This window comes from Ricinus communis, chromosome 8 (genome assembly GCF_019578655.1).
Source record: "Ricinus communis isolate WT05 ecotype wild-type chromosome 8, ASM1957865v1, whole genome shotgun sequence".
Lineage (NCBI taxonomy): Eukaryota > Viridiplantae > Streptophyta > Magnoliopsida > Malpighiales > Euphorbiaceae > Ricinus > Ricinus communis.
This window is the reverse complement of record NC_063263.1, coordinates 9040806-9056733: the sequence shown is the minus strand read 5'-3', so window position 1 is coordinate 9056733 and position 15928 is coordinate 9040806. Positions and strand designations below refer to the sequence as shown.

Below are 15928 nucleotides of genomic sequence, written 5' to 3'. Positions count from 1 at the left end.
ATCGGCAAGATAATTTTACTGTTTCCCACGACTGGAATTCAACTTCCTGAAATAGCTCTCGTTGCCATCTTTCCAACAGGACAGCTACAATCATTTCCATTGGAGCAAATACCGTAGTCTCCACAAAATGTAGGGTAGCCACATTGGCCAAAATTGTCAGCTAATAATTCATCAAGCAGTGATACAATTCCATCAGCCCATTTATAAGCTCTCAAATGGCCATCAGAATCCAGTCTCAAGTATTGGAAAATCTCCATGTCGCTTTCATATATAACCAAACTGTTATTACCTAATTGAAGATGCAAGAGTCCCACTTGCGAATCTCTTGCTATCACACTCCCTTGATAAAGAATTTCACGGTATATCTCAGAGATAGTATCAGAACCTATAAGAGCGTATAAATTGTTATCTTCAGAGTACAAGCGAAATGGACCTGCTGTGAAATTTGAAGCTGAGATGCTAGATATTAGACTTTGTCCTGACCATAATACTTGATTTGGAAGCCATGTCTGTTGGGTAATCCAGAGATTCCCAAATGATATTACCAGACATGTAAGCATAATCATACTCACTGACAAGCTGAAGAGTACCATTGCCAGTCACTTGCATTCTATCAACTGATGATGTATGGGACGACCAAATAAGCTTGCTATCGGCATCCTTTAGGACTAGATTTCCAACCTTAGTGAAGTCAAGGCTAGCATTTTCTTTGACAGGACTGGCACGATTGGCTATCCAAAGAATCTGTGGAGGAGTTGAATGGATAATATTGGAATCTGTTGTTGCTTGAACTGCGAAGACAGCAAAGAAGAAAGAGTTCCTGGTTCGATGACCATAGAATCCACAACCAACAGGAAAAGTGGCAGGATTACTATTATTAAGCATAACGAGTCTAATAGTAGAATCATCAATGACGTCTATACTTTTGTTGACAATGAAATCACTGTTGATCCAGGTACTAGCGGTGTCAGAAAAGGATAATCATTTTCACGTTCAACTGCATCAGCAAGGCAAGAAAAGCTAATGATGAATAAAAGTGGAAAAAACCATTTGATAGGCATTGTTTTTGTTTTTCTACAAAGGAAATGGACATGATCATTGATCAATGAGCTTTCATTCTCAGGGCTGTGTGTGTATCCTAAAAGGGTTTCAAAGAAGATGACTAGCTGTGGAATACAGCTATAGAAAGTGTGGAAATGAGAATTTTTCAAACTTTAGACAGACCTTGTGGAAAAGTAAAGAGTTAATAGTAATTTCGTGTGGAAAAAGTTCCATGAATCTACGAAAAAAAAGAAAGCAGAACCAAATCTGTCTGTCAATATTTATTGTTCAAAAAAACCTGTCAGTATTTCATCACAAGTCAAAAATAGGGCCTACCATAGTGACATATACAACAGGAAAGGGTAAACAATAAGGAGACATGAATACGTGCCCATTACGTATAGAGTTTTCAATTCATCCTCATCTGCAAGAAGTTTACCCAGGCTAGACGCGAGAGCTGAGGCTGCTGTTGATCCTCAGGTTCTCGAAGGCAGCACCGCATCATTCATTCACAGCATTAACATAAGAACATTTCATGTTAGTGCATGAAAGAATCAAGGTAAAGTAATATCCCACGGACCTTATTGAATATATTGTTGTCGGAGAAGAGAATTTGGCTGCTGGAAAGCAGCAGATGTGACGACACTGAGACATGGCGCCTGAACTCGCCGAGTCCCAGACTAGCTTGACAGAATTTAAACTGCAAATATTTCGAGACAGCATAGTTTGGATCATTAAAAGCTGCTTAGGGTCCTCCATTGAATTATAGATAATGACAGTTGAGTTGGAGATTTTTATGTAACTGACGTGAAAAAAACGAAAAGAGAAGAAAAAAACAAATTTAGGACTTAATAGTAAAAGAAGAAAATATTTAAGATTTATTTGTAAAATTAGAGGCATATTATGATAATGCAGAGACCAACATGACAAAAGTGAATGTTCTCTTCTCTCATGCTTAACGAATTAGGACTAACAAAACATATTTTATACACATTTAGGACTTAAATTATAATGAAAAGATTTTACTTAATTATAAAAAATATAACTTATAGCACTTCAAAAAAAATTGTTATTTTAGATAAAATATTTAACTACTATAATTAATTTGACATGCAAATAATTTAAATGAATATGAAATTTATTTTTATTTTTAATTATTATACCTCTCAGGAAGCAAAATTTACGTAAATCTCCACCGAATTATGTTATTTTGTCATTTTCTTCCTTTGTTTTTCTTTTAACTTCTATAATAATATAAATTACAAAAATCATTAAGTAAACTAAATAATTAATTTAAAAATAATATATTTCATAAAATTAATATAGAAAAGGTATTTATTTATATGTAAATCTTTCATTATATTATGCAGTTTTTATCAGTGCTAAGTTAGTATCTTATTTCTCTTCAAATGATAAAAAGAAAAAACCACATAAATAAATTACTTATTTGTAACTTAGGATGTGAAATGTGTATGACTGATTGAATAATTACATAGAATTTGAAGAATAGCTAGATATCTTTCAAAATATAATTACTTATTTATTAAGATATTTTATTTTATTTTGTATAGAATATAATACATTATATTTTAGATATGTTATTAATTATTTTATATATTAAAATATAATTTAAAATATTTATTAAACATTTTACCTTTTTTATAAATTATCAATTATCAATTATCAATTATCCGCTTGACACTAATCATATTATGCAACTATTAAATAGTAATTTGGTACAGACGGCTTTCACTAAGTAGTTTGTGAATTTAAATTCTAAGAGAATGATTTTTTAAAAATATTTACTCCCAATTATTTAGAATTTCGCTTTTGATTGAATCTCCTTAGCTGTAAAATCAATGTACTACGCTAATGGATTTGGATCCGGTTTATTCTAGACCCGGCTCTACGAATATTCCGATCTACCAAGATTCCGAAGCAAAAAGGATCCGTATAATTACATCCGGCGGCCTAGATAGTCACCTCTCTCCCCCTTTTTCTTTGACATAAAAAAAAATGATATTATGCAAGTGCAAGGGGGAGTTTGCAGTTATTTTACATGGTTCTGACTCACTAGTTACGCTACATATGTCCACACTAGAACAAAACCTCCTCGTTCTCAGTGGGGTTAGTACTCTCGCAGCCTCCTTGCCACAAGCTAAACATCTGTGTGGTGATTATTGCTCGACTTAGTATCTCTGCGGCAATCAAAGAGGTAAACTTTAATGAAACCCAACTTTTGTTTGTAAACTATAATCTTTATATTTTTCTTTTCTTTTCTCAGTTTAGATATTGCAGTTAAAAGAACCCACTTCTCAAAAATCTTCTTTTATTGTATATGTTGTTATTTTCTTTCAGGTAGTTGCACTTGTACATAAAAAACATGGCTTCCATTGTCGCAAACTTGCCTGCTCCAGCACTGCTGGTGCCTTCTAGAACTACCCTTTTCAGGACTCCTCAAAAAGGCCCAGTTTTTCCACTTAAAGGTGAGAGCCATTGATTCTAAAGGATCTAACTATTAGTTTAAGTTTATGGTTTAGTTGACCTGTACTTGTTTATTTGAATAAAACTAACTGTTTCTCATTTAATTGGGAATATACTGGTTAATTGGTTCAGTTGAAGTGTACTTGTTAACTGGTGATTAATGGAATGGATGAAATACTGATTTGAATGGTGTCGATTCAATTTTATATTTTTTTTTTAATGATTGATGCAAATGGGAGTGATAATAATTGCACTTGGTCTCATTTGTTCCTTCTTTTTTTTTTTTTCTCAAGTATCCAGAAATGAAGCTTTAGGCTGGTTCGAGATTTGATTGGTTGTACTGGGATAAAGAGCTCAACTTCTCTAATTTTCTCTAATACAATCTATAATCTTATTACCTATTTCATGCCTCTATTATGTCTAGGATGAACTTTTTTGTTCTATTTCTATTTTCATTTGTTTCTTTGTATAGTTGGTTGCAAAATTACTAATTTAAGGGTCTCTTATAATGGGAGTGGTAATAATTGGTTGAACTTGCCTCTCCAAACTTTTAATAATTAAGGTTTAGTTGGTTAAATTATTCCTTAAGGGGCTAGATTTTTAGATATGTAACAAATTTAAGGCCCGATAATACTTAAAGCTTTAAGAAAATTGTATCTTAGATTTGTGAATTGAGTAGTGAGAAAAGGAACCTGGATTAAAATCCTCCTGGGTTCTGGCACCCATGCTATTATTTCCCCCCTATATTTCTTTTCTTGACCTTCCACAATCTTGCCTTGCAGAGACACAGAATCGTGTTGCTGTTGTCATGAAGGCTGCTGGGGAAAGCTCCGAATCATCATCCTCACTCAGCATTGTTAAGTCTGTTAAGAATGTTGTAAGTCTGTCTTTTTATCTCTCTCTTGGACTTTATTCTTTGCGGTATTCTTGGGTCAGCTTATCTGTTTGCTGCGCCTTTTCTTGTATTTGTCTTTGCTACTAGCAAGCAGAGCTGAAATCTTCTCTCTTTAGTTCACTACAAACAAGAAGGACGCTGATTACAATTGTTCAAATTAAAGTTGGGGAAAATAAACTAATTTATATATTTCTGATTTATCCTTGATTGATTTGGAATAGTGGGACAGCTCTGAAGATCGATGGGCCATTGGTGGTCTGGGGTTTGCAGCTATTGTAGGAGTATGGGCATCAGCAAATCTTGTATCGGTAAATACTGTGATTTGTTTCTTCGAATATGATAATATTAGCAAACCTGATATAACAGAGAAATGTTCAACTAAAAACAAATCAATCATGCAATTAGACAGGGTTATGGAAATTGGTATAAAAGTAGTTTACAAGAAATACTCGATATAAAGACTCTTAAATATTTTCATAAAATGCTACTTTTGCCAACATAATCCTATCTTTGTCTCAAAATGATCACATATAAATATTAGCAAAAATGTATTTCTGGTTTCATCATCACCTTGTACACCCTCAACCGGCAAATATGACTTGAATGGAGTCTAGAAAACCTCATTCAGGGTTTAAATATACAGTAAAGACCTATTATCCACGTGAAATGAAACTTTTAGCTTGATACTTTAGGCATATTTTTTAGCAGATAGCTTTGAGTTTAAAATTCCCACACCCTGAACACCAAAATATGCACATGCTTCCTATTATGAGTTCTCATAGTTTTTCCTTTTTTATATTTTACTTGGTGATGATAGGCTGTTGACAAGTTGCCGCTCATTCCAAGTGTGCTAGAACTTATTGGTATTCTTTACTCTTCGGTGAGTATATGCTTCCACTTAGCAAAACCTGCAATGATCAAGCTTTCTCTTAAATTTTCGTTCTTCCTCATCTGTTGTTTACTCAACAAATTATCACATTTATTCAATATTATATTTATATACTTGTGTTTGTTATTACTAACTAAACTTCTCTCTGTGTTTCAGTGGTTTATTTATCGATATCTCCTATTCAAACCTGACCGGTACGTAAAGTCCCTGTTATTTATCTATGCTTGCCTAGTTATTTAAATGTGCCTTGTATTATTTGGTCAATTAAACTTTATATATGGATTCTCCTTTAGCAGTACCTTATAATCTGTGCTGTTTTTGCTCACAGCGAAGAGCTATTCCAGATTATCAACAAGTCAGTCTCTTCCATTTTGGGGCAATGAATCATTCTGCCAAAGGCAATTGAGATTGTATTCTAAGATCATAGGGCTTCTCTATAGTTATGCATCATGTGGAAATGAACACTTGACTGATATTTCATTTGGTGGGTTTAAATTTCTGATGCATCAAGTAAAATCAATTCTAACTTCCTCCTTTCTCACCCTAATTTGTTCCTGATGTGAATGTTCCTGGCGCAATAACTAGGAATAATTACAATCTTAATTCAGCAGAGTTCAATAGCCTCTTTTTATATTAAATATAAGAAGCTGTCCCTGAAACTTTACTAATTGCTCTTATCTGTGTTGCATCCGAGAATGGGTCTTTCAATCTGTGGTGTTTCCATTATGGAGCTATGCATTTGTAGCTCATTCTTCTTGTGGGTTAGAATTTTCCTGGTTAACCGAAAGCACTAAACCATCCACAAGCCATTTGATTTCTTTTTCAATTGTTCCTGCGGATTGACACAGGGAATTGTATAAATTAATCTACTGTTCTTATGATAATAGCATCTGCTACTGAGCAAGCCTTATCAAGTCCTGATTACCAATGCATAAATATCAAACAAAAGATGGCATGAAGAATGAATCAATGAATTTCCATCATCTGCAAGTGTCCTTTAGCCCAATACAATTGCAATCATCAGGACCCACATTTTCTTTTTCAGGTTTATGACGTGCGTCAAACTAAGCAAGCTCAAATAAAGACCAAGGCTAGATTGCCTAACTTTGTGAAATACCCAGATGCAGGCATATGTTAACTTATTATCCTGCGTGTTTATACAAATTATAGAGGCGGGCATATCCTAACCAATGAAGAGAACATTCGTAAACAGTTGCATTTCATTTATTTTGCTATATGAAATTGGTAATTATATATATAGTTTTTTTTATTGATGAAAATTACATGCAGAAAGCAGAAAATATAGTCCAAACCCAATAGTAAGAAAGTAAAATGATTATCTCATAGCGATTATATATTAATATAAATTAATGGGGAGACGAGGTTCAGTGACTGCAACTAGAGGGAACTTTCGAGGCGTTGCCAATCCATAAACTTCATCCATACTCAAATCTTCTGGTTTCATATCATCAGGCAATTTCCAGTTGAATCCATGCAACAAATTAGCCAAGCTTGATTGAATCATCTTTAGGCCAAGGCTATAGCCAGGACACATTCTTCTACCAGAACCAAAAGGCAATAACTCAAAACTTTGTCCCTTAACATCAATTGCCTTACCCAGAAATCTTTCAGGTCTAAACTCTTCAGGATCATCCCAGAGCAAAGGATCTCTGCCTATGCTCCATGTGTTGATGAAGACAGTAGTTCCTTTAGCAATGTCATGGCCATTTACTTTGGCATCTTCAAGGGCGTAATGGGGTGCAAGCATTACGGCTACTGGATGTTTCCTCATCGTTTCTTTCATTATTGCATCTATGTATGGAAGCTGTGGAATGTCTTTCTCTTCGACCCATCTTTCTTTACCGATAACTCTGTCAAGTTCTTCAGTTGCTTTCTTTATTAAACTGGGTTGTTTCAGTAGTTCAGACATTGCCCATTCGACTGTAGTAGCAGAAGTATCTGTTCCTCCTGCAATAAGATCCTGATAATACAATATCCTTTTATATCAATCGCTGGCAGTGAAATAGACCTTCACAGAATGAACAATTATTTGAAATTTTTAAATATCAATATTCATCAAAAACACTGTTACATAATTGATTTGAATAATAATTTAACTCAGGAATCAAAAGAATAACTCTATGCGTGTGTACTCTAATTTGAAACAACTTGTATCTTTCCTTTTCTGTGAATTAAAAAGTCAAATCAAGAAAAAGAAAGTCATATGAAATTAAATATAACAATACCATACCATGTGCTAGTTTCCTTTTCACTAAAGTAAAAATTGATTAACATAGTGTCCTTAATTTTTTGAATAATGTTACACACCTATTATTATTTTGAGATTAAGAGGCAATTTAGTAAATATATATCACATCAGGTGAATAAAAATTGAAAGAAATATCAGTGAAATGTTTAGTATTTTCCTAATTGTTTTTTATTCAATGTGAATATATAAGAACTCACAAATAAATTGAGACAGCCATGTATCATATATAATCAACTATACGAGAAAGAGCATTATAGCATGAGGATGGACAAACAATAAGATTACCTGTATAAATCCCTTGACACTGTCATTGTTTAGCTTAACCTCAAGCTCAGGATCATCAGCAAGCTGCAACAGTAGATCAACCATGTCTTTTGGCACAAAATTTTTCACTTCTGCTTTCTTGGCCTTATGTTCCCCAAGGACATGGTCATGAAATCGATCCCACTTCACCTTTAAAGCTTTCATTCGCTTCACGTACCCTTGCAAGTCCAGAAAAGCTAGCCAGGGTATCCAGTCCCCTATGTTCATCACCCCATTAAGCAAGAACAACTCATCTAAAATTTTTTGAAATTCTCCAAGTGTCGTTATTACAGAAGTTTCACTTTCAGACAGAGACTCAGACTCGGACTCAGTTATAAAATACTTCTTTCCCAATACAATTCTGCTAATAATGCTGAGAGTAGCACGGGAAAGATGATCTTTTAGCAAAATAGGTTTGCCAGTCACAGACAATGTATGAATGCGTGAAACAAAAGCACGCATTTCCTTTACACGAATATCATGGTAGGAGTCAAGTCTCTTAGAGCTGAACAGCTCATGCAAGTATATCTTTCGACCCTGACGCCAGTATGCACCATAGGGTGCCCAAGTGACGTTAGAGTAGTTATACGTAGTGTACTTGCCTGCAGCAGTTTGTGGTCGTGATGCAAAGATGTGATCGTTTGTCCTCAATATTTGCTTTGCCATTTCTGCTGATGAGACGATTACAACCGGGTAGGAACCGAACTTGAGTTGCATTATGGGTCCAAATTTTTGTGATAATTTGTGAAGAGATTGGTGGGGGAGATGGCCAATGAGATTGAAATTGCCAATTATTGGCCACGGTTTAGGCCCTGGTGGAAGGTTTAGCGAGCGATTATAATAATGCCTGGATGTGAAAAGTTTTGAAAGGAAAAAGAAAGCGACGGGCAAAGTTAGGCATAAGAGAGTAAGAGCAGCATCCATTAGTGAAATTTGGTGATGGTGATGATGCAATTATGGTGATTTTTCTAGACCTATTTATATATGTTAATTCCATCCTAAAAACTATCGTTCTCATCCTCTTTTTTATTCTTAAAAGCAAAATCTTGATCTAGTCCCACTTGAAATTTTAGATATTATTGCGAAGTCATACGATAAATTCAAGCATTCCAAGTCAAGTTGTCAAGTACGTAATATCTTTTCTAACACATTTTATTGTTATTTTCTTATTACTCGATCCAAGCAATATATATATATATATATAGGGTTGGTGATTACCTAACGTCATTACTTTGTTTCCAAATAATCAACATGTGTAGTATTTTTCCTTTTGTTTTCATTTTCATTTTTGCTGTACTTTATTCCCAATACCCATGTTCCTGCACTATTTGTTAAATGCTAATTTAGCTTGTATAATCTAATTAACACACACTTACACTAAATGGTAGAGAATTTTCAGTAATACCCAATCCAACTTAATTAACCAATCCAATCTAAACTCAAACCATAAGATGAGATATTTTGAATTATTTTGTTGGATTGGTGGGTTGAATTTAAATCCAACTTTCAAATTTATTAGATTAAATTTATTTATTGAATTATTAATTGGTTTAAGATTTTAAAACTATAAACCCATAATCTAAATTCCTAAGAAATTACTCCTCACCCACATCGATCCTCAGCTCCCTCACCTTCTTTATCCGTTTTTCACTCTATTGCTACTCATTTTTTGCTGCCATTGCTGGATAGGAGAGCAGGTCAACCACTAGAGTTTGTTTCACCTTAGTTGCAGTTTTTTTTTTTTTAATATTTTCTTTTACTTAGCAAGAAAGTTCATTTGTTGAATAATCTGGTATTGAATAAAATTTATCTTTCTTTTATTCATTTCTCTTGTATTGGATTGTGTGCTTGAGATCTGGTGTGGTTTTTATATTTTGATTTGTTTTATTTTTTTGTTTTTATGTTTTCTTTTTATTCGATCTGTTCATATTTTCACTTTTTTTTTTCTTTAGTTGTTTCATTGAATTTTATACTTCATTTATGTTCTCCCTAAAATACCTATCTAAATCTCTTGACACCCAATAAAAAGAGTAATTAGTTTAATGATCTGTATGTTTTTTAAAAAATAGTAGAGATTTTTTTTTTCTGGTCGAGAAATAAATAAATAATTTTTTTATATTATTCTTTTGGTTTTTAATATATTTGGATGCAATGAATATGACCTTGATCTATAAATCTTTAACAAAGTAAAAGAATTGATAGTTGACTTGGATTTTTATATAAATTGAATTTATATATATAAAAATATATGTAATTTTCATTTAGAGAATTAAAATATAAATAAAAAAATTAAATTAGTTTAGATTGAGTTGGATTAAGACCAATCCAATCCAATAATTGACCCAACTCATCTTATTTAGATGGATATAAATTGGATCGGTTTGATAATTAATTTAGATATTGTTTATTGTAGTTAAGTTGGGGTAGAATTATATAAAATTTAATCAAATCCAATCTATGAATCCGTACTTCTCACTACAGATTTGGAAGAAATAAGCTATATATTCAATTTGGATCGCTGTAAATCATGAAAATTCTATTAAAGTTACTCGCTCTTTAAATAATTTAAATAAAATATTAAATTCTTTTAGTTAATTAAGAAAATGAGATTATTAAAATATTAATTATTTTAGTTAATTTAACTTAAGAGGATTTTGTTTTAAAATATAAAATATAAAATTCTAATAAATAAATATGTACTATTTTAAATTTAAAAAAGTAAACAACTAAAATTTCAAGCGACAAGAATAATAAACTTTAAAGCTTAAAAGTTAAAAACAAATTAAAATTTGTAAGTATTTCTGTTTGAAATTCTTAATAATTTAAAATCAAAGCGAAGGTTAATAACTTATTATTTTGAATTATTACATAGATCATATCATTTAAATTAAAATTTCTATATCTTACAGATAGTGGTGGTGGTGGGTTGACTGTAGGTTTGGTTTTCACTGTGGTGGATTTCGAGATAGTGTGTGTTATAGGATATGAATTGAGATATGGAGAAAGGAGATAAAAAAAAAAAGAAAAAAAAAAAGAGGAAAATTGCGTTAACAACTATAAGAAAGGAGCTTATTAATTTGAATATTTATTAGAGCAATTAAAGAATATTAATTTAATTTTTATTAGAAATTGAGATTAAATATAATATTTAATTTTTATTCAAATTTTATAGTATTTTAATTTTAGACAAGTTTGACACTTATAATAAATTTAAGGACTAGATTAAATTTTTTTTTTAATCAATTAGCTCCTTTGATGGAATTGACTAACAAAGGAAATAGATGGAGAGAATAATGGTTAACAAAAATAATATTATAGAAATAGTAATTCACTTTTGAAAATGTAGGATGAAATTTCTAAATTATGATTTTTTTTCTATTTTATATTTTAATTTTTTACAAAATATTATATAACAAGAATAATCGTTTTTTTATAATTAAAATTTGACTATTAATCGTCTTTTTATAATTAATTATCATCTTAGTCTAGATGGATAGGATTACGTAGTAGAAAATGTTACTAAGAAAATCATGTAGTTGGACATAGTTTTATTTGCACTGATGATCTGTGGGAGCAGTAAAAATGTCATAAAATATCTCAATTCTAAGGTTAGAGATTGTTGTTTAATATTTGGCAAAGACTTAGTGGCTTTATGTAGCATTTAAATTTTTGTCCAAAATATTGTTTCATAGGCTAATATTTTTCAAGAATATTGTTCCTCCCATTAAAGAAATCAAGAAATTATTGGGCCATCTAAAATTAAATCCTTTTGAGCATGAACTGAAAATGGATACTGAATTGCAGATAATAATTTACCAAGCAATATCATTACTAAATTATTCGGCAAATACCAAAGTTTTTCGGTTCAAGTCGAAGGATCAACAACTGTACTGCGAACAAAAAAAGAGCGATAGAACACAGAGACCTGAGGCTCACAGTGATAGTGAACAATGTTCCCAACCAGATGAGCGTCTTAATCATAGCACCTGGTAGGAGACAGTTATAATGCTAAAATCATTTGGACTTGGATTTGGTGGGGTGCGCCAGGCCTGTGCAGTAGTGCAACGTACAGGCGACGCTCGAGAACCCCAGTAGCAAGCTACTGTATTGGGCTCTCCCCCTCAAAAAATAAATTTAATATCATGTGGGCCAATGACCCACGTATCAGATATTAAACTGATAAGAACAGATACTACACTTGATCTTAGCCAAAAGGCCGAGAAAGGTATGATTTGTAATGTCTTCGGTTTCTTTATTTATAATAGGCGTGCTCTTGTTTCTCTGCTTTTCTTCCCGATGTGGGAATGTAAAACATAAATGAACGATAAGTAGCCAGCTCAAATTTGCCGCCACTGCCCATTATACAAAGCTCTGTATCTTGAATTTTGATTCACATTAACCTAAATGGTTCTTTACTCTAAAACAAACCTAAAACGATCTTTTCTTTGTTTTACTTTTCAATTTTTGTTATATCCTCTTAAAAGCAATCGTAGCAGCCCGAAACTTCTAAGTACTTTTCATTTTTCCTTTAATCAAACACCTTCGTACTATGCCGCATTTCTCCAATCTTGCATAACCCAAAAAGCTCTTATCCCTGGAAAGCAACTCCATGCTTCTTTATGCCATGTGGGTCTTCAATTTGACAGAGTTTTAGCTCCTAAATTGGTTAATCTTTATTGTATTTGTAATTCTCTGCGTGAAGCTCGCCTTCTGTTTGATAAAATTCCTAAAAGAAATTTGTTTCTATGGAATGTCTTGATTCGGGGTTATGCTTGGTATGGACCTTACGAAGCTTCGATTCAGCTTTATTATAAGATTTTTGATTATGGGCTAGTTCCTGATAATTTTACTTTTCCTTTTGTGTTAAAAGCATGCTCAGCTCTTTCAGCTATTGAAGATGGGAGGCTGATTCATGAGCAAGTTATGAGAAGTGGATGGGAGAGGGATGTGTTTGTTGGTGCAGCGTTGATTGATATGTACTCAAAGTGTGGTTGTGTGGATAATGCGCGTGAAGTTTTTCATAAGTTCCCGGTAAGAGATGCTGTTCTTTGGAATTCTATGCTTGCTGCATATTCACAAAATGGCAAATCAGACAAATCGCTTGCTTTGTGTAGCGAAATGGTATTAGCTGGTGTAAGGCCAACTGAGGCGACTCTTGTAACTGTTATCTCCGCTTCAGCTGACATTGCAGCCTTACCTCAAGGGAGGGAGCTTCATGGTTTTGCTTGGAGAAGGAGGTTTGAGTCTAATGACAAGGTGAAAACCACATTGATTGATATGTATGCCAAGTGTGGTACTATGAAGGTTGCGCAGAATTTATTTAAGCAGCTAAGGGATAAAAATGTTGTTTCTTGGAATGCAATCATTACTGGGTATGCAATGCATGGATATAGTAATGAGGTGCTAATCTTGTTTGACAGAATGAGAGAAGAGGCAAAACCAGATCATATAACATTTGTTGGTGTATTGTTAGCTTGCAGCAATGGGGGTTTGCTTGACAAGGGTTGGTTATTTTTTAACTCAATGGTGAGAGAATACCATATTGAACCAACAATTCAGCACTATACATGCATGGTTGATCTCCTAGGCCATTCTGGTCGGTTGACTGAGGCTTATGATCTTATAATGCAAATAAGAATGGAGCCTGATGCAGCTGCATGGGGTGCATTATTGAAGTCATGTAAGATTCACGGGAACATAGAGTTTGGAGAATTGGCACTAAACAAACTGATTGAGCTTGAACCTGATGATGCTGGCAACTATGTGATATTGTCAAACATTTATGCTCAAGCAGGGAAATGGGATGGAGTTGCAAAGATGAGAAAAATGATGACAGATAGAGGGATAAAGGGGAACTGTTTGTAGCTGGAATAGTAAACAAAGTTCACACATATCTTTCTGAAGACACTTCATACCCCAACTACGAGGAAATTTATGCAGAATTAAAGAGATTCGAAGAACGCATGGAAGATGCTGGCTATGTACCTAATACCCATGTCAGTTCTCCATGATGCGAGAGCTGATGAGAGACCAATATGTACGTAGTCATAGCAAAGGGCTAGCAATTGTATTAGGATTGATCAGCACTACACCAGGAACTAGATTTTGATAACAAAGAACATTAACGTTTGCGAGGATTATCATCTGGCAATCAAGTTCATCTCAAAAATTAAAGAGAAGGAAATCACTGTCAACTGTTGTCATCATTTCAAAGATAGTTATGGTAATTATTTATTGGTGATCTGAACAGGGTTATGTCCTCTTATTGGTGAATCGACTATCAGATCCTTCGTTTATGTAAACTTATAGAGTACGTGCATGTAATGGCAGAATGTTAAAGGTTTTTATGCAAAGCATGCAACTACATGATGTGGCAGTGCTCCTACTCAAAGCATCAGCCATAAGAATGGGCTGAGTATAAACAGCTTGTTGTGACAGGAATGCTTCTTAAACTGGAGCAACTTTGAAAGAGGGAAAAAAAAAAAAAAAGAGAATCTAGGTGTAATATTTTCTTAAATAGTCCCAACAGAAACTTCCTATTTCGTAAAAAATCTCAAACAGAATAAGGAGGTTCATTATTAAGAATTTCCTACTCTCTGATGTATTTTCCTTTTATATAATAAGTTCTCCATTTATAAATATCTAATTCAAGTACTTAGAACACAGGACGATAACCAGAACAATAACATCAAGAATTGGCAATGGCTTCATCAATGAGAAGAAATTCAAGACAGCTAAAATTTGCTTTGATCGTTATATTTTCTCTGCTAATACAAACATCTAAATCAGGTAGACAAAGCAGGCATCTCAATGATCTACTTTTTTTTTTTTTTTGTTCTTTCCTTTGAATCTTCTTTTATTTATGCCTTAAAGAGTTTCCAAGATATGATCGGAGTATGGAAGAAAGTGTGGCAGCTTCATCTCATCCTAACTGTGTGGGCAAGTGCATGGGTTGCTTTCCATGCACACCAGTTTTAGTCACCGTGCCTCCACAATTTTATCTGAATGCAGCAGAGTATTATCCTGTCTTATGGAAGTGCACTTGCGGAGATCATCTTTACCACCCTTGATTTTATATTATGTTTATGGAGTAGGAAACAAGTTTCTCTCTTTTACAGGACTGATGTCCTGATTCTATACAAGTAATGTCGGAATCAACTCTAGTTACAGGACTGTTGTAGTCCTGAAATTTTACCGATCATATAAAATTAAATAAATTTATAATAGTTATGTTGGTACATTAGATGTTTCTTTTAAGCCCTATTCTTCCATTATTCTTGTTGACTTGAAGATGTGTCAGCAATCTTTTTTGACATCTAATGATAGAAAGAGGACAGGTTCAATTGGGAATACGCTTAAAAATGCAAACACAAAGTTGCAAAATATTAGTCTAGAAATTATATCTTTTCTTCGATCTATCAAACGGATTTCATTAAATACAGAGAGAGTTCAGCACAGGACTCAATTCACTGTGAGGCAAGAGTCAGTTGATTATTTTCATTGCTATTTAATTGTATAATTATTCTCCAAGATAATTAATGCATGCTTAGTAATATTTAGTGTGAACAAATACAAATTTACTCTCTCTTTCAATCTAAAGGGCCCACTTGAAACGCAGCAGCGAAAGCAAAATTTACTTCTTTCTTTTTCCTTTTTTTTTTTTAGTAAAATATGCTTGTCTAAGTAAAAAATCACTCGTATTTAAATGTAATAAAAATAATAATCTAATCAATAATATCACTAAAATGTACGCTATAAAATGATAATATTTTGCTTAATACTTTTATATGTTTTTACATTCAAAAGATTACATATAATATATAAGTGTAATTATAAATAATTTTTATTTTACTATTTAAATCAAGAGATAGAAGCGCTTTTCAAAATTAATTACTAATCAACTGCATCTAACTAAATCAAAAGATAAAATTAAATATAACTATTATTCAAAATTAATCTCTTTTATTATATTATAGAAAATTATTAATTTTAGTAAAAATAATAATTAATTTTATAATAAATTATTTTTAATATTTATCAAATTAAT

At 32.7% G+C, this 15928-nt stretch overlaps 3 protein-coding genes, 1 non-coding gene and 1 pseudogene across 4 annotated transcripts; 2 read left to right on the top strand and 3 right to left on the bottom strand.

Annotated features, from left to right (window-relative positions):
- Positions 1-38: 38 nt before the first annotated feature.
- LOC125370907 (PAN domain-containing protein At5g03700-like) lies at positions 39-885 on the bottom strand. The gene is made up of 2 exons (XM_048378351.1): positions 492-885; positions 39-385 (listed from the first exon to the last, which is right to left on the bottom strand). Exons 1-2 carry the CDS (start codon positions 883-885, stop codon positions 39-41), a joined length of 741 nt encoding a protein of 246 aa, XP_048234308.1.
- Positions 886-3097: 2212 nt separating this feature from the next.
- Positions 3098-5850, top strand: LOC8274471 (protein CURVATURE THYLAKOID 1C, chloroplastic). Its single transcript, XM_002515973.4, has 7 exons — positions 3098-3256; positions 3400-3527; positions 4308-4402; positions 4642-4728; positions 5238-5300; positions 5466-5503; positions 5638-5850. The coding sequence occupies exons 2-7, from the start codon at positions 3425-3427 to the stop codon at positions 5690-5692; spliced, it is 441 nt and encodes a 146-aa protein (XP_002516019.1). The 5' UTR covers positions 3098-3256; positions 3400-3424; the 3' UTR covers positions 5693-5850.
- Positions 5851-6527: 677 nt separating this feature from the next.
- Positions 6528-8896, bottom strand: LOC8274390 (trimethyltridecatetraene synthase). Its single transcript, XM_002515972.4, has 2 exons — positions 7864-8896; positions 6528-7290 (listed from the first exon to the last, which is right to left on the bottom strand). The coding sequence occupies exons 1-2, from the start codon at positions 8803-8805 to the stop codon at positions 6667-6669; spliced, it is 1566 nt and encodes a 521-aa protein (XP_002516018.2). The 5' UTR covers positions 8806-8896; the 3' UTR covers positions 6528-6666.
- A 2715-nt stretch (positions 8897-11611) lies between these two features.
- On the top strand, positions 11612-14299 carry LOC8273832 (annotated as a pseudogene).
- On the bottom strand, positions 11915-12110 carry LOC112534356. Its single transcript, XR_003078653.1, has one exon. It is a non-coding gene; the product is annotated as a U2 spliceosomal RNA (small nuclear RNA).
- Positions 14300-15928: the final 1629 nt, after the last annotated feature.